Here is a 19904-nt window from a genome sequence, read left to right on the forward strand (position 1 = left end):
CATTTTACCGCTTGTTCCATAAATATTTACTTAGTCGTAACAATTTTCAGAACTTGCTACATCAGTGAATTATAGACAAATCAAATACAATATGACTGATGGAGAACATTTTTAGCCACGCAAGAGGTTTAATAAAAAATGTTGCCAGGACTGTTCAGGAATGACAGCAACGTTTCCGCAGTTTCATTTCATATTAAAGGCATTAAAAAGGTAAAATTGTGAATTTTACTTTTTGTGATGACTTAAAGTTACATGTCAACACTTTATTATTTTTTCTAATTTATTTAAACAAGGTAAGACCTTGTAATTTCAGAAAAGAATAACGTGTAAAACCTTAAGTTTGTTAGTCATATCAGCCTAAGTCAGGCCTTTCATGTGTGACTATTCAATGGCCTCTATTTTATTTGGTCAATTGTTCTCAGTATGACAGCAACTTACTTTCAAAATGCTTTATTTTGTTCCGGATCTCCTTCTCCTGCATTTGCCTTTGCACCCTGTGTGTGTGAGTGTGTTTTTGTTGCCACACACACACTCTCTCTTGATGCGGCAGGTCCTCGTTCCCTGGCCTGACATGTAGGCACAGTAATAAAGAGAGGCAATTACAAACTGGGCCTCAAAGCCATGGTAATGGAGCTGGTCAGACAGCGATAAGCAGAGTGTGCATGAAAGTGAACAAACTCCCAATCATGCTTTCCCCATGGAGTGTCAGTGTCCCTTTTAATCAGCAGCAACCAGAGCGCATAGAGCCTCGCTGTAATTAAGCCTGCTCAGTGGAGGATGAGAGCCAATCATCTGCAGAGAAAAACCCAAAACAATGCTGGACATGTGCAAAAGCGCACACAAGCACCGCTACACAGATAAGACACATAGATTTGCGAGAATTGGCGTAAACAGTGTATGAAACATGGAAATGACAATGTTACTGTAAGTAATGGTTGTGTACGAAACATTATTCCTTTTCACAGTAAAGAGGTCCTGTTTGCATGATGTAAATGTGCAAGTCTGCCTCCAGGACTGTATCAAGGGGGCCCTGAGATCCGTCTTGTAAAACCCCAGTATCGTGGTGGAGTTCAAACTCTTTCAGAAGATCAATGGTGGTGCATTAATTGGTGCAATTTAAGAATAAGAAAGTTGGCTAGATTTATGAATATACGATCCAAAAACAAACTGAACCAAGCTGAGCTAGAACAACAGCATATTCAGGAAAACTGAGAGGGGAGGGGGGGGGCAGCACAGCAAGGAGAAAAGTATAACTCCATGCAAAAAAATAATTAAATTGGACTTAATTAACTTGCAAATTTGTGTGGTAAACTGAAGACACACTACACCACTACACTCACCAATTTGCACCATGCTGTTCTCAGGCATCATTCGCTCTCCAGTCTCAATTATGTCAGAGCCCAATTACCACTTTTACATACATCATCAGATTTTTACATTAAGTGCCCATTTGTTCACAGAAAATCTACTCAACACTTTTTTTTTTTTCCTGGTCAGCTAGAGTCCTCCCATGTTTTTGGATTTCTGCATTTCCTTGCCGTGATACAAGATCATGATGCGCTATCACACGGCAGGCACCTATGAAGATGAGCATAACACACTCAAACACACCTCTTCCAGCTGCAACAGGGACTACGAATTGTGTGGTGCTTCATCACTGAACGGCACTCTAACGCAAGCCAATTGCACCAGACTTTAGCGCTCATTTTTGCTCGAGCGTGGTATGGATTGCCTTGCATGAATGCAACTCACCAATTTCTGTGAGAAAATGCATAACCCTAGAGTTTATGAACAAGACACACGTCAGATGAGGAAACATTTCAGAGCTTCACCATGAAGCATCAGGGGTCATTGTTAAGCCTTCATTTAGGGCTGGGTGATATATCGATATATCGAGTATATTCGATGTATCTCGGCTTCTACTCTGCAATGTACAAAATGACTATATCGTGAATATTCGAGTATACGTTGTCACGCATTTGCTTTTAGCCGCAGGCATTAAATTACAGGCTTTTCTCACTCTCTCGTGAGAAAAGGAAAGAGCATTATTACCGACTAATAAAATTCTAAATAACACAAAGCGAAAAACCAAAATAAAAAAGTATGTTTTCAGAAATGTCTTAAAATGACCCATGGTGTTTAGGCACTGCTATTAAAAGGTAAAATGTTCCACAGTCCAGGAGCAGTTGCTGAAAATGCCCCATCAACTCTGTTTCTGGGTCTAGATCTGGAACCCTGCAGGAGCAACTGATGTGTGGACCTCAGTGCTCTAGTTGGAGTATGAGTTCACACGGATAAGACTGTGTTCTGTGTCCGAGGCACTTAAAAACAAATAATAACATCTTAAAATCAATCCTGAAATGTACAGAAGTCCATGCAAACGGGCCAGTGCAGGAGTGGCGTGATTGCGTCTCTTTTTCCCTGTCAGGAGGCGACCGGCTACCTTCTGAACAGCCCGTTGACACCGAAGCTCGAAATGGCTCCATATGCCTTCTAATTAAAGTCATGTTATTTACAGTTTGTCAACATCTAGAATATGTGTTGAAAATATTAATGTCCGTGAGACTTACAGCTACTGTGTATTCGAGAGAGAACAGAAGCTTATTAGAGGTGCTTTTGTAAATTGAATTATTTGATTTTGGTCATTATACCTTATAAAATCAGCATGATAAAAAATTAAACAACCTTGAAGTGTAAAACTAAAACAAAAACACACAATAAATAAATAAATAAAAATAAATACATTCCAAGATTTTAATCACTGAGTTACACTTTTGTTAAAAATATATGCATATACACTTGACGCTTTAATAATTCTGATAAAGCAGATTTTTTCAAGGCAAACAAGACCATATTGTACCATATCAAGTTAATTCATTTGAATTAATAGTAAAAACTAGCCTTGTTTGGAAGCAGTTTTGGAGATATAAGAGAGTCTTTGAGACACACCCTGCAGGTCACAAGGTAAATCAGTGGTTTACAGTCCATGTTTCCCCTTTTTTCTGCAGTCACCTGGAGCAAAAGTGTTTTCTGTGTCTTCTTTTTATCAGACATCACTTATGTAAAAACACGAATGAACCAAAAGAAAAGCGAGTTGTCCTTTTCACAGCCAGTCTCACACGGTGAAATGTGTAATACTTATCAGTTGATTGTTTAAAAAATATATGTGTATATGCTAAACGTTTCTTTTTAAGCTCAGGGGCCTAAATATCATGTCTGCATGCTGCAGACGTGCACACAGCTACGAGGAAGGCTATAAAAAACTCCCCACCCACTGATTTGAGGGGACAAGAAAGTGAACAGAGAGAACATGAGCTAGATAAGCAAATGCTGCCTTTTGTAAAGCATTTTCCACCTCCTCTCATCAATTACCCCAGCAGGAATCCCTAAGCTTCCATATATTTCTCCTTCATGGGATTCTAAAATGATCCCTGCATCAGGTGGGAACGCAGAGCCACTTAACAGGTTATCATATTTACCATGTATGAATACAGATGCTGTCAATCAAGAGGGAGGCAGACGGTTTTCTGAAGGCTTTACTCATGTTTATTTATGCTTCTTCACGCTTTTAACAAAACACTCAAAAACACAATTTTCCATTTTCAAGCATTCATTTTAATGCCTGTGCTGCATCTGATTGCTGTGAATCAAAAATGCTAAATTCTTTGTGTTTATGTGTGTGTGTGTGTGTGTGTGTGAGAAAGAAAGGCGGATACAATAAAACCTTTGTTGTTGAAGATGAGAGATGTCTGTTGCAAAGTTGCACAAAAATGTGTCATGACGAGCTATGTCTCAAATGTCAGACAGAGGAGCAGTCTGTTCTTTTAGCCAGGCCTCTTGGTGCAAAGGACATAGTCTTTGCTGGTGCAGAGATACAAGACGGAAGCGAGGAAGTATTGGAGGTGACAGAGAGCCACGAGCTTTGAGCCCCTTGGGCGGCTTGATCCTCTGATAAAGCAGATGGAGTAAATGTAATCTTCTTGGCTAGGAGATCAGAAAACCTGCGCCTCTGCTGCTTAGCAGAATTAAACACATGGAATAAACAGCTAATACATTTAAAATGTCTTAGAATTTCCAACCCTAGGTTGCAAATTGTTAAGTTTTCTCTCAAAGGTGGCTTGAGGTCATATAAGTCATTAAAAATTCAAAAGTAGAAGAAAGCTGGGATGGTATAGCGCTAGATGTATGAGAAACAGTTATACGTCCCTCCTTAGGATGATAATTCTCCCTTTTGGAAAACTACAAGCTGCAATTTAGAAAAATAAGCAGGCATCCGGCCTCAAAGTTGCTGTGCTGCATCTTTCTCTGGTCAGCCCCCCTGTTACGTGTTGTAGTGTGTGTGGTTTTTTTTCTGCTTGTTGCAGGTGTGTGCTGCTGGGACGGTGCCTCGCAGCTGGTGCCCATCAGCAATCAGGAGGCTTTGCAGGTGTGTCAATCAGGAGGCTGCTATAAAAGAGAGTGGACTGGAACTGCCGGGTAGCTGTCCTGTGTGGACGGTGCTGTCTGCTGTGTGCGTTGTACGGTGTCCGTGGACTGCTTCAGTACTCTCCAGAACCGCTGTCTCACCACCTTGCATTCTGCTAGTGTTTTTGACCTGTGTGTATCCTACAAGTGTGTAGCAAGTTTAATTTGGTTCCTAGAAACCAGTGTTCTTTTCTGAGTTTTCCTGATTGTGCTTGGTTGTCCCTCCTTTTGAGTGGATTGTTTTTTGTTAAATGGTTAATCCTCGTTTGTGTTTTTTTTTTTTTTTTTTAAAGATTTTTTTCGGCACAGACATCTTTATTTGGAAGTTCAATGACAGGAAACAATGGGAAGGAGAGGGGGACTGACATGCAGCAAAGGGTCCCCGGCTGGGATTCGAAACGGGGTCCACTGCGTATGTGGCATGCGATCTAACCACTCGACCACCTGCGCGCCCGAGTTTTTGTTTATTAATAAAATAACTGAATTTTGTTTACACTCCTAGCCGTCATCTTTTTCCCTTCCCAGGTAATTAGGGCCCGAGCACTAACAGTGCAAAGGCCCTATTGTATCTGTAGGAATCTTTTTTTTTTCTCGTTTTATTTTTATTTTTCTGACGAAATGAGGGCCTTTTTGCCCTTAAACGTGCCCCAAAAGTCACCAAATTTTGCACGCAAGCCAGGCCTGGCGAACAATTTTATATTTAATGGTTTGCATTAATGGGTGTGGCCTAAAGGCTCAACAGCGCCCCCTAGAAAACTTTGTGCCTAAAGCCCCACAATGCGGTTTGACGTACATGCACGAAAATCGGTACACACCTGTATCATGTCACAACTTAAAGAAAAGTCTCTTGGCGCCATGGCCGAAACCGAACAGGAAGTTGTCCATTTTTAATTAATCGTGTAATTTTGTCAAAATTTATGCCATTTCTTCGGCAGTTAATGCGGCCCGAACCGTAACGTGCACCCAGGTGTGTTATACTTCAAAATGTGTGTATCCATCCTGCGACGACGCGCATTAGTTTTCTCAGTTAAAAGCGTTACCGTGGCGACGATAGATGCCAGAAAGCGCGCCCCCCCTTCATCTGGTTGGTCCATATTTGATAGTTCCTACTTTCTGCCAGAACTTTTGAATGGTTTGACATAAAGAGTCGTGGGTGGTGTCATCCGCTAAATGTCAAGGCCTGTTTTATACTGATAACCAGTTAAAACAGGTGCCATTAATACAGGTAACGAGTGGAGGACAGAGGAGCCTCTTAAAGAAGAAGTTACAGGTCTGTGAAAGCCAGAAAATCTTGCTTGTTTGTAGGTGACCAAATAGTTATTTTACAGAGGAACTTACCAGTTAATTCAGTAAAAATCTTACAATGAGATTTCCTGGATTATTTCCCCCCATTCCGTCTCTCATAGTTGATTAGTGTACCTATGATGAGAGGCCTCTCATCTTTTTAAGTTGGAGAACTTGCACAATTGGTGGCTGACTAAATACTATTTTGCCCCACTGTGTGTGTATATGTATATATATATATATATATATATATATATATAAATAAAATAAACACACATACCAACAAACTGTATGTGCATGCATGTTTTTCAGCAGAAACCACCAGGTAACTACCCATTATATCCATAAGACTGTGTTCCCAGAAGAATGATGAGGCACGACAGGATGTGTTTTGAGCGAGCAAACTGAAACATGGTCTGTGCTGCACAAAGAAAGAATAATGCAGCTGCATAATGTGCACTTATATGTGGACCCTTCTGTTACATTAAACAGTTTACTATTTTTTTCACTTCATGTAAAAATAAGCCAGGAAAATGAAGACTGTTAAATCCTTTCTATAAAAAAAGAGGCCTTTCCAGTTTGAAAGCAAGGAGGAAGTTAAGTTTGTCACCACTGCGAAGGAGAATTAAAAACACCACATAAGAAGAACAGAAGATAAATTGCAACAAAACAGTGTGAAGGAGGTGCTGAGTGGGATGAGAAGGATTATGGGCCACAACACTCAAAGCCAAGTGGGGGAACAGAACAAAAAGCAGTGAATGACTTAAGCTTGTTTTAGAGTGGGATCATTGTGGGGAGCAGGCCACCTGCACCCACTTCTCCAGGTATCAGGCCAAGCGCAGTCTCTGTAACCCATTAATCTACTGCTTCCTGTTACACCAATGTTTACCTCTACAGCAACGGTCTGCCTCACCTGCCAGCTGCTGCTTTCTCAAGACAACTTTTCTGACCAGCTCGGTGACTCTGAGGTAGACTCTGTAGGTGGAAGTGAGGAGGACCAGATTATGTACTGCGTGGGGGGTGGGCAGAAGAGCTGTATGCATTTCTAATATTTGCACATTATAAATTCAGGATTTTAATTTTTCATGTGGGCAGTTGACAAATGTTTGGAAACCTTAAAATGTAGCAGAGCGATTTAAAATCAGATAGCTCCATGAATGTGCATGCGGATGGGTTTGCATGCTGTGTTGGGCTGGCACATGAAGAGTCAGCACCAGTTTATGGTGGGGCATGCACCACTACCAACTGAACAAAGGTGAACCAGGGACGTAGGCATATTAGGGCCAGGGCGGGCCCAGGCCCGCCCACTTTTTTGATTGGCCCAGGGCCCGGCCCGCCCTGAGAAAACTTGCATGATTTTTCTCACTATTTTTTTTTTATTATTGATATTTTTTATTCACTCATTAAAAAATATGCTTAACATTGACATTCCAAGCAAACAAAAACGTATAAAAATGTATTAATAATAAAAACGTTTTATTCACTGTCAACTGTTACAACGGAACTAACTTTAGCAATGATTTTCCGGCGAACACTGCGTGCTGCGTCAGTCCACTCACAATCAAATCCGTTCCACTTTATGAGTAGGAGATTACCCATATTTACAGAAATCCACTCCGCGTTTTACTTCTGTTTTTTAACACGGCAGCAGCAGCAGCATCATTCAAAACATTCAGTCAGTCTGAGGCAAGCCGATGTGGAGATGCCGAGATGGACATAAGAAATTAAGTAAGTTACCAAGTTTTACCTTGAGTGGCCAAACAGCAAAATTGCGTTGTTCCATGGTCAAACACAGCCAGCTTATATATATATCGACGCAGAGCCTACGGCGTAGGGTACGGCGTACGTTGCGCGTCGCCGCGCGGCCTGCGCCGTAGGCTCTGCGTTGGTGTAACGCAGGACCATAAATCAGCTCCGGGGCCGGCAGGCAGACAGAAATCAGCCTTTATTCTGGCGAGGTTGTAAAAAACGTGCAAAAAAGTGATTATGTACATTCACTGAGTGAATATTATGAAAGTAAAATATATATTTCTCGCTGTTTGACGACTAAAAGCATTCTGGGAATTTTTTTTGTCCCTAGAAAACTAGTTTTTTCTTTTTAAATCAGAGGGTGTTGTGTAAAATTCCCACTGTGACGTACTGGGTGCCTTGACAGGTGTTGAACACTGGCCTGCTTCTTGTTACACCTCACATCCTTGATAATACTGTAGTAGGCCTGTATGGTTCATCTGGAAACAACAGGATTGAATAAAATTATGTTGTTGTTAACAAATCTTGTAAGCCATTCTTTTACTTTTTGTTGGATATAAGAAAATAGGGATAAGTAGTCAACTAATATAAAATAACATGACGCCGTGGGTTGGTTTTCCTCCCAACCTCCCCAATTTTTTCAGTCACCAGCCGCCACTGATATATAAAGTGTTAATAACTGGAAAGGTGGAGGATGTGGATGTGGTCAGTTCGTACCCAGAACTAAAGCGCCATTCGTTGGAGGTACAGCTGGCCATGTTCAAACTTCAGTATCCTGCAGCACAGTCAGTGAAGTGGTGGATACATGAGAGCTATGCTGCCAGAGGTTCCAGGTCTGTTCACTCAAGTAGAAGTGTTGGTCAGGCTTCTTCTTGTTGTGCCATGCTCCTCAGCAGAGGCAGAGAGAAGTTTTAGTGCCTTAAGAAGGCTCAAGACCTGGCTGCACTGTTCAATGACTCAAAAGCTCTTGAACAATGTGGCTGTTTGCCACATCCACCAAGAGCATCTTGACAAACTTGACTAGAGGAGATTTGCCAGTCATTTGTGTCTGCAAATGACAAAAGAGGTCACACTTTTGGAGCCTTTGTATGATGGTTATGTTCTATTTGTAGAAATCCTGCTGTAAGCATGTACAGATAAAAGAGGAGATATGGAACATTTAACAGGTTGTATTGAGTTATAGTTGTATTGAGTTATAGTTGTATGTTCTGCAGGTCACTGAATATTTTGTATTTCCTCATTACTTTTTTTCAACAGATTTTTTGTTGCATGACATTATTAATCCTCATTTAATAAAGCGCCTAAAAAGTGCCAAAAAGTTGTCAGTGTCAGTCCTCTATGAATTAAACCAAAACATAATAGTAGTCAGTAATTGCAGACCATGCCAGCTCCAAGGAAAAACAAAGAGAGAGGGAGATTATTTTGGGTGTAAAATGCACCAGAATGCGGGAAATTGAATCTACTATTTTCAAAATTTTCGGGGGGAGGACCCCCAGACCCCCCGCCAAAAAAGTGTCCCCCCACATTACAAAAACTGCTGACGCCCATCATTAACCTTAAGGTTGTTTCTGCTAGGTATTAGTGGATATTATATTGATTTTTCCTCTGGCAAAAGTTGGCCCGCCCACTTTTCTTCAGGCCCGCCCTATTCAAAATTTCTGGCTACGTCCCTGAGGTGAACACCTTGCTTTGAACAGGTAGAAGAAAGCAAAGATCATGGATGGATGGATGGATGGATGGATAAATTATCTTGGCACATCACATGAAAGGAATCTCACTGATAAACCAGTTAATGGTACAGTACTCCAAGCTCATCCATTATATTTTCTAGCAACCTTACATTCCCCATAGAGGGAAGAAATGACTCAAGCTTCCTCTAGTAAAATAATAATCATAATCCTCTCTGCAATTTGGGGTCTCAGTCCGATTTTGGAAAGCTCAGCCAGCTCCTACCAAATGGAATCAACTGATAGTTACTCATATTAAAAGCTGTTTAAAAAGTGCCAGAGGTACTAGAGTCCAAAACTGCTTGAAGAAAATGCCTAAATGTTGCATCAGAAGAAATTACTTTGTAGCAGAGTCTTAACACAAAGGTACAATGTTTCATGATGGCAGCTTGTTGTCATTGCAACAAGCTGCCAATAGTACCATCCATACCAGCAAACAAAACACGACTCAAATTTCACAAAGTATAGTCGAAACCTGGAACTATAGTGGGGAACCATCGTCTCTGAGGACAAGTTGTTGTTGGGGCAAAAAAAATGAATTTTTGTGATTGGAAATCACTAAAACGTTAAAAATGTAATTAAAGAATCTCAACAGAAGGATACAAGGTTATGTTTAATCATGAGATGAGTGGGACTAAAGAGCTTTGTTGTCTCAAGTAAATCTTATCAGTGAGGCTCATTTAGTAGAAAGAAAAATCAATTTGCTAATGAGCATAGTAATTGGACAGTGGAGCAAAAAAGTTAATTTGGTCTCGTGAGTCTCAATTTAAGCTGTTTCAAAGTGATGGGTGTGTCACCAGGAAGGAAAATGACAGATGAAATGATGCTCCCATCATGACTAGTCTATCGCGCAAGCCTGTGGAGCGGTGATCCTCAGATCTAGGCAAAACAATATTATATGCCCAGAAAACTAATTATGCCAACTCCCTGAATTGCAAGCTTTTATTTCCTTTTCTGATCATGACCATATTCAAAGATGAAAAAATGTCAGAATTCATCATCAGGCTCAAACTGTGGATGGAGTCATCAGGTTCATGGAGACAACATTTTCACAACATTTAAAAAGCCACTTATCTGTCAACATGTAAGTGTGCTTAACAATATTATCCATTATACAGCATGTCAGTGAGTTAAACTGCTCAGATATTTAAGACTACAGCTGTTAAAAAGCTAAAGCAAATATTCAATTCAAACTCAAAATTGTCATCAAGTTGGAAAAACATTGAGTTTCATCCTGGCATGTGAGCTCAAGGGCTCAACACATAATTTACTGTTACAGGAGTGCAACATAGATGGATACAAAATGCCCTTCTTGTAAGTTCAAGTAAACCAAAAAATAGAGCTGTCTATATTGTACATGCTGTGTGTGAAAATAAAACACTGTATTTAAAAAATAATCAAAATTCTTTCCCGAGGTGGCTCGTAGTGCTGAATCACAGAGGGTTGCTGGTTCAGTAGAGTTTGCAGGTTGTGATCTTAATTACTTTTAGGAGTGTGTATGGCTGTGAGGATCTGTGCTGGACAGCTGACCTTTCTAAGGTCTTACCTATCCTATCTTTGTCAAGCTGAAAGTGATACTCCCAGAATGACTTTCAGCTGAAATAGGGTCAAGACTTATTTGGAAAGAAGTTGTATACGTCCAAAGCCAGTGGTGTGGGCTGAAACACTGCTGACACCTTCAGTGTAGCATTTCTTCTGTGTTTAAATCACTTCCTGTTGGAATACTTTTTTTTACATATGACATTAACCTGAAAGTGACTGATGAGGCTAAAGGGGCTTTCACATAGGCAAGCCGCCGCCGGCTTTCCCATTCATTGTGTATGTGCTGCCGCCGCGCAAGTTTGGACATACCAGGTGTGTTTAAAAGTGGTAGAAATGTGATATTCTTTTGCTCTTTTAACAATCCGAAGTAGAAAACTTTTAGCACACCGGATTTGCAGAAAGGTCCGTCGGAGATGGAAAGCTGCAGCCAATTTAAAAAGAAAACTCCCGCACACCTTCTTCTCACCGTACTAGTGTTTATAGTGTTTAAATACTAGTACGGTGAGAAGAAGGTGTGCGGGAGTGCTCTTTCGACAATAAAATGTTAGTTTAAAATAAAATATAGCATTTCCATGCCTCATATCAGGATCAATTGAAACATTTATCAATATATGGTTATGAAAAGACCACATGTCAAAACTTTTGTAAACTGAAGCACATACTTTACTAAATGTCCACTCAGTATATCTAAAAATCTAGATAACTGACATGAGCTAAAAAACAACGACATAGTTCAGAAAAGTTTTTTAATAAAATATGTTTTTAACTATTAACAGTGGATGACTTGAAGAAAAAATGGAAAAACTTGAGGGACAGATCTATAAAGGAGAGGAAGGGAGGCCAGGCGTTCAGTTGCAGTGATGAAGCCTGAAGTTGGTTGTGATCCTGCTGAGGCTCCAACTCTCCCCAACAGGCTGTCAAACTGCTCCCTGTTCAGCCTGAAGTAGACCTGGTCATCATGGAGCTGTAGCTCCCAAACAAGCCTGTATTCCCCCAAATCCTGTCTACTCATGAGGATTTCATGGACCCAGACCTCCTTGCTGCTGCTGCTGCTCGTCTCCTCCTCCTCAGAAGAAGAACTAAAGCCGGGCTTTTCTTTGAAGCAGGGACAAATACATTTTGCAAACCGAGCTGTAGCTACTGTATGTCCAAACGAGTGGGAAAACGACGCCAGACCGCAAAATTTGTTTTCGGTCACCAAGCAACTTGCAAACAAATATGTACGCGATGCGCGCGCTGCTCTGCGCCCTGCTCTGCGCCGAGTCTGCGCCCACCTTGCGCCAAGTCTGCGCCCTAGTTAGCCTAAATAAAATAATGACATAATTGAAATGGTGATAAAATGTTTGTTTTCATTAGACATTGGTGATGTAACTTACTCGTATGTGATGGAATACCTTTCTCTTCATCTTCAAGTTATGAACATAGACAGTATAAGAAGTGGACAACCCCCCTGTGATGTCACCCAGAGGTTTTCTGAGGAGTGTCTTTGTGCTCAACGCCATTATGCAAATGGTCAGAACAAACAGGGCTGGAACCAGCTGGAACACACCCACTTCATGTTAGTCAGGTAGCTATTTTACCTTGGCTGATTTATATCATAAAAGCCTATGACGCTAATTGAAATGACTATATTCATTCTTATTAAATGTGTTCAAACATCCTCATCTCAAGTGTCGCAAATGAAATGGCATCCAAAACAAGTTCTGCCAGAACTGAAAAGAGCACCAGCAGAGCTACACTTGGATCTCCCATCTCTGAGCCTGCTGCAGGTGAAGTCATCCCTGTTGGAGTCAGGCATGGGTAGGGACGGGAATTGAGAACCAGTTTTTCACAGTGTTTCAGTTCCTTGGAATTGTTTGAAAAACGATTCCCTTTTCAATTCCAGTGTGCACGAATAATGTCAGGATGCATATTGCATAGCAACGTGCGTAGCAGTCAATAGTAAAACATGCTGCCCAAGCGATACAAATGCTCGAAAGTCTGGTTACATTTCAGTAAAAAAGACAACAACAAGGAAACTTGCAATAATTCCCAAGTGGATATTTTGTCAAAGGGAGGAAATACTACCAACATGCAAAATTATTTGTGCACACAGCATGCAACCCTAACTCTTTTTCCAAATGAGAATTAATAAGGGGGTGGCAAAAAAAGGAAGGAAGTGTTTCACACCATTCTAGATTTTGTTTGGGGCAGAAGTAAAGCATAATAGAAAAATAACACTATGACAATAATGAAAACAAAATTAAAATAAAATAAAAAATAATAAAATAATAATAGTTACAATGAGAAATTAAAGATGCAAGCAGCGATGAAAGGGCCCTCGCACCCTTGTGCACATTCAGTGGAAGCGCTTGTATGACTTGCATGTAGATTCTTCAGGCCTGGACATTTAGCGGATGACACCAGCCACAACTCTCTATATCAAAACATTCAAAGGTTATGGCAGAAAGTAGGAACTATCAGATATCGACCAATCAGATGAAGGGGCGTGCCTAATTTGCACCAATTATGTTCAAGGACTCAAAACCGAGTCCGATGACACCACCCACGACTCTTTGGGCCAAATCCACAAAGAATAGATTGCGCCCGCAAATAGCGCTGTGAATTGCGCCGCATTTGCGCCCGCAATTTGCCCCCGCAATTTGCCCCACTTTAAGGTCCTATTCCCAAAAGATTTTGCTCTAATGATATGCTGGCGCAAACACGCCCATAAAGTTTTGCAGCTGAGTGCAATTTGCCCTTGTCTGAGTAGGTGAGTGGAGCTGTTTCCAGTGTTTTCCATATTTCAGCACACAGATTGGTCCATAATGAAAACTGCAGAAATAAAAAATAAAGCGAGTGAAAATAAAACGCCGTGAGGCGCAAGGGCGCAATTTCCACTGGAAACGGGGGACTTTTCAAACTAATGCTTTTGTCCCCCCCCCCCTTTTTTTTTTTTTTTTTACAGTTTAACAACTAACGTTAGGCTCAGCCTGTAAATCATCAAGACACTGTGCGAAGACGGGATGGGAGCCCCGCTCCTCCCTCCTCCCTCAGTGCTGCTCAAGGCTGATTTATGGTTCCGCGTTAAATCGACGCAGAGCATACGGTGTAGGTTACGCGGCCCGCGCACCATACAGTGCGCGTCGCCGCATCTTTCAGGCCCTTTTTGTGCGCAAGCAAGCTTTATAGATGAGGCCCCAGATCAGGATCTGACGGTAATTCATGTTCTGTGTTTTGCTACACACAACTACAGGTCAGCTGTTAAACACACACATTCTAGATTTATATGTTTATATGGTGGAATTGTTTGTAATAAAGCAGCCCCTTACTGTATGGATGAATCCTGAACTCCGTCCTGTTATTTTTATTTTTAAATCCGAGGTAAGTCCACAACCTCACTTGATCTGACTGTGTACTACAGTCATGTCTGACTGTAGATTTCACCCTTAATATCATTCAGTATCACACAGGCTTGAATGATATTGAAGAGAGAGAGAAACATAGCCGCAGGGGGAGTAAGGAGTGAGTTTGCGCGCAGTTAATACACGCTTCGAAAAGACGGTATTTGCTCCACTATTTTTGCGTGTGGCAAATAGCGCTGGCCTTTGTGAATTAGACGGTTTTTGCAATGAGGCTTATTTGCATAGAAAGGGGGCAATTTTGCGCCGAATGTATGAATATTATCTAATTTACATGCATGCAAATGGCACAGGCGCACCATGACACTATTGGCTTGGCAGCGCAGTTTGTGGTGCAATTCGCCCTTTGCGGGTGCTTTGTGAATTAGACGCTCTCTTTTTGTCTCATTTGCACCGGTTTAGCGGCCGCAAAAGCCGCGCAATCCTTTTGTGGATTTGGCCCTTTATGTCAAACCATTCAAAAGTTATGCCAGAAAATAGGGACTATCAAATATCGACCAATCAGAAGAAGGGGCGGGGCTGATGCATGCCAATGAAGGTCAAGTACTCAAAACCGAGTCAGATGACACCTCCCACGACTCTTTATGTCAAACCATTCAAAAGTTATGCCAGAAAATAGGGATTATCAAATAGCGACCAATCAGAAGAAGTGGCAGGGCTAATTCATGCAAATGAAGGTCAAGTACTCAAAACCGAGTCCGATGACCACCCACGATTCTTTATATCAAACCATTCAAAAGTTATGGCAGAAAGTAGGAACTATCAAATACGGACCAATCAGATGAAGGAGGGGCGTGTTTTTTGGCGTCTAGCGTCACCATGGTAAAGCTTTTGACTGTGAAAAGTAATGCGCGTCGTCGCAGGATGGAGACGCACATTTTGATGTATAACACACCTGGGTGCACGTCACGGTTCGGGCCGTATTAACTGCCGAAGGAATGGCATAAATTGCGCCAAAATTACACGATTAATTGAAAATGGCCGACTTCCTGTTTGGTTTCAGCCATGGCGCCAAGAGACTTTTTTTTAAAATTGCGACATGATACAGGTGTGTACCGATTTTCGTGCATGTACAGTACGTCAAACCATATTGTGGGGCTTGAGGCACAAAGTTTTCTAGGGGGCGCTGTTGAGCCATTAGGCCACGCCCATTTATGCAAACCATAACAACCATAATACCTAAACCTAATTTTTCGCCAGGCCTGGCTTGCGTGCAAAATTTGGTGACTTTTGGGGCACGTTTAGGGGGGCAAAAAGGCCCTCATTTCGTCGGAAAAATAAAAAAAAGAAAGAAGGAAAAAAATTCCTACAGATACAATAGGGCCTTCGCACTGTAAGTGCAATTAAGGCATATTTTTAACTAATGCCTGATGTGTTTAAAAGCCCAGTGTTATAAGCAGTTAAAGTAGACAAATATGCAGTTTTTCACTTGAGGATGTGCAGCATGTTGGTATAAAATTTTTCTTTTTCTAGGATGGCCAGGGAAGGTTCATTAATATTCAAGAGGAAAATGCTGCCTTATTGCCTGCTGAATTAGACATTCAGAGCGAGATTGGTTCAGGTGAAGGTAAACATGTCGAGGTAATCCAGTCAGAGGGGGGGCTGTTTTTGCATGAATCTTGAGAAAAAGAAAAACAGGTTTTCCACATTAAAAGCTAGACAGATGAATGGAGAAAACCAGTCCCAGCCTTTATAGAACCTTGAATGAGCGTTATACTTTTAACATATGTTGTTACTGCTGCATATTTAGTAAGCTAGGATAAATCAAGGATGCCAAAAAAAATCTTACACATGCTCCCGAAAGGTATAATACAGAACTGGTATACCTGTCAGAGAAGAAATTAAAAGGGACCTATTATTAAAAACACATTTTTTCTTGCTTTAACATATATAAAGTGGTCTGTCCTCAGCCTGCCAACTCAGAGAAGGAAGAAAGCAACCGAATTCTGTAGCCGCCCGTATGAGCCATCCAGTGTGATCTGGCTTTTACGAGCCGTTCAGATTCTGCTCCCGTCGTTACGTAACGACGGGGTGCGTGAAACACTCCCACAACTAACTCTGGCCGGAATAACAACAACAACTCCGCCGGCCGGAGCTTCCGTCATTTTTTTGTAGCGGTGTATCGCATCATTCAGGCAAACAATCAGCGCAGAGCCTCATTATCATAGTCGCTCCGCCCACTCAGAATCCCGCATAGAGAATGAGGTTAGAGAATGGGAAGATAAAGACTTGGCTCAGAGGCTGAATTTCTAATTTATTTAGCAAAAACAATCAAAGGCTTGTTTTTAAGACATTCAAGGCCAGTTTAAAATAGGTAGATGCCATAATAGGTCCCCTTTAATAATGGTTTTACTTCCTTTCCCAGCTGTGACTGCTTTCATACAGTTGTGTTGGCCAGTTAACGGCAATATGACCTTACCCCTAGGCCACAGACCAACCGTACCCTCCATCAGGGCTCTACACACCTCCTTAGTTTTCAAAGAGAGCTCTCACCTGGTCCTCCTTCTAGCTTTTTATCCTCCTCTACCCTTCCAAACATTATAGAGAAGGGATGTTTAAAAAATTCATTTTATTTGCCTTTTTCCAAGAGGTCCAGCTTCCTCCACAGTCAAACAGCATAAATATTCTGTCCGTAGGAGTGGATCTTAGTGGTTGATCGTTTGATGGAGAGATAAACCTGTATTGTTATAGTAAGGCAAACATTCTATAAAATGACACTGGGTAGCTTCCAAACATAGCTGTTTCAGGTATGAATGTATTCAGTGAAGTGATTGGAGATACGAAATGTGTTTATTTATAAAAATCTGGAACCTTACTTTGTCCCTTTTATTGGAGATAAATTTGTGTTTGACAGGAAGCTACTAGGTGGCAGCAGTTTGTTTGGCTACCTCTTTATCCTCATGAATACACCATCTGAGGATGCGGGCCAATGTGTTTCTGCTTCCTGTCTCTTACTGCCTAGTAAACAGACCCTGGGGTGTCCTAGCTGTTTCCTTTGGTATGTTGTCAAGGTGGAGAAAAGCAAATGTAATGGTCTGTTTGCACTATAATTAAGTGATGCTAAGTTAGGCTGCCAGTGCCTAGCCTTTGAGAGCCAACTGTGTCTAAGAGAGCACCAGTTCAGAGTCAGGAAAACCGACGCTATGCTGGCCCCAAAAAGACTCTAGATGCATTTCTAACAGGGCAGACCGACTTTTCTCCCCACAAGAACCATTCACCAAACAAACAACACAGTTGACCACGTGATGGCAGTAATGTGCCTTTTTTGCTGTTCGCAAACAACCAGAAGCATAAAAGGAGAAGAAAAAGAAGAACGCAGCAAAAGAAGAAAGGGATGAAAAAAAAGTAAACATAAAAGTGATGATACTTGGATTTTTGTTGGCTTTTTTAACATACCTAGCAGTGGTAGCGATTGAGATTGAGAAGAAAACCCCCACTCGACCTCTTCATCAGCTTAATTTGTCAACGAGACCTGAAACTCCTCATCGGTCCATCTATTGTTTTATCTTGTTATATTCATCAAATGTTAACTGAACTTAGGGCTGGGCGATATATCAAGATTTTAATATATATCGATATATTTTCAAACGTGATATGGTACGAGACAATATCGTTTATATCGATTTAAAAAAAAAAAAATTGATTTTTATTTTTTTTTTATTTTGATATAGCTTATTTTGTGACAAATTGACTTGAATGTTTTATTTGAGATTTGCACAAATGTTTTGTTATTTGCACAACTGTCAACCTCAGTGGAAAAGTCTGCCTGTTACTGTCTACATTGTATTAATTGCACAGTGTATTTTAATTTAATTGTTATGCAGGAAAGGGATATTTGTTCTATTTTATTCAAGAAGCATTTTTATTCTCTATATGCAGGCAGTTTATTTTTATTTCATTTGTTTTATACATTTTGATATTGTGCAGACCTCTGTTAATAAAGGAACCTGTGTGACATTTGGCACGAGGCTTTGTATTAAAACTGACTGTTTTTTTAAGGGTTTGCCTCAGAAAAAAATGAAGCTAACAGAGATGCTATGCTATAATGCTTTGGGGGAAACCCCAATTATGGCACAGAAAAAATATCGAGATATATATCGAGTATCGCCATTTAGCTAGAAAATATCGAGATATGACTTTTGGTCCATATCGCCCAGCCCTAGTACCTATGTATAAAAGACATTAGATTTGAGGGAGGGAAACACTCCTAAACTACTCCAAAGTCAAAACAGATCTATCTTGGCTCCAGAACCAAAACCAGTTCAAGCTGAAAAAGGATAGTATGAGATTTTAACAGGTGTATAAAGGGGTTAGCCGTAGTGTTGCTCAATAAAAACATATATACATGCTAAGAAGGCACTGTGGAGGAGAATCATGATCTGCTGCACCAATATGTGCCATCTTGCCAATGAATGGATGGATGAATTTCATTTCCACCCTCATTTCACCTCTGTGTAACACTTATTTGTCACTTGAATGTATTATAATGTGATTTTTCTTTAACTTTCAAACTCACCACACCATACCATGAATAAATGGGACTGCAGTGCAACAGCTATGTATCTGCCAGATTTATATGACAGCCAGCACATTTGGGAGTTTAGCTCATCACCACATTTATATCCTAGCATTCTGCTGGGACCACGACAAACAAAATCAAAGTGGCTGAGAGCTAATAACTGCATGGGTGTCCCGAGCTGTCTGTTCTCTGTGGACTAGAAATATAACGTACAGCAGAACTACTCGGGGAACAGATGCAGAGAGGAGGCGCAAAATCTGACAACCAAGCTGCGCTGAGTCTTTCATATTTTCCAGAGAGTATTCACTTCGACAGTCATTTATAACAGACATGCACTCACAAACTGACAGCTCCCCGCCTCCATCCTCATACCTGGCAATGAAAGTGTGCTGCGGGGTGAGGTTGGGATCGTGTCGGGGTGCTGGTTGGGGTGACAGGTCGGCTGACAGGTTGAATCCAGAGCCTTGGAGGAGTAGGGTGACGTGGTCGGGGAGGAGCTCGGGGGTCTCTGAGGTGAAGATGATGGAGAGAGGCTGGCCGTAGCTGTAGATTTGGTGACCCAGGAATTTACCTAGCAGGGAGGCGGAGGATGTTAGATGTGAGCAGAGTCAGTGATATAATTGAGGTCTGTACCACTGTTCTGCCATAAATACAAATACACACAGATGGCCCATGGGTGTACTTTGCTGAGATAGTAACTGTTTTTGTAGATTTTTTCTAAACTCCCTTTCTTTTTCTTGCAGTGTGTGTGTGTGTGTGTGTGTGTGTGTGTGTGTGTGTGTGTGTGTGTGTGTGTGTGTGTGTGTGTGTGTGTGTGTGTGTGTGTGTGTGTGTGTGTGTGTGTGTGTGTGTGTGTGTGTGTGTGTGTGTGTTAGGAATGGGCGATATTTTACCGTTCACGATATACCGTCAAAAAAATTCCCCACGGTAAGAAATTGCCATCTCGCGATAAAAACGATAAAGGAAGGAAGGAAGATGAAAGAAAGAAATGAGCCAGCCAGAAAGAAAGAAAGAAAGAGAAAGAAAGAAAGAAAAAAGAAAGAAAGAAAGAAAGAAAGAAAGAAAGAAAGAAAGAACAGAAAGAAAGAAAGAAAAGAAAGAAAGAAGAGAAAGAAAGAAAGAAAGAAAGAAAGAAAGAAAGAAAGAAAGAAAGAAAGAAAGAAAGAAAGAAAGAAAGAAAGAAAGAAAGAAAGAAAGAAAGAAAGAAATGATGATGAG

General features: G+C 41.0%; 1 protein-coding gene across 1 annotated transcript in view; it reads right to left on the reverse strand.

The window, feature by feature from the left end:
- lamc3 (laminin, gamma 3) overlaps positions 1-19904 on the reverse strand; it is a 265101-nt gene that overhangs the window by 83051 nt on the left and 162146 nt on the right. The window contains exon 10 of the mRNA XM_061733782.1: positions 19059-19257. Coding sequence (XP_061589766.1) covers positions 19059-19257 — 199 coding nt within the window. The remainder of the gene's footprint in view (positions 1-19058; positions 19258-19904) is intronic.

This window comes from Cololabis saira, chromosome 11 (assembly GCF_033807715.1).
Source record: "Cololabis saira isolate AMF1-May2022 chromosome 11, fColSai1.1, whole genome shotgun sequence".
Taxonomy (NCBI): Eukaryota; Metazoa; Chordata; class Actinopteri; order Beloniformes; family Belonidae; genus Cololabis; species Cololabis saira.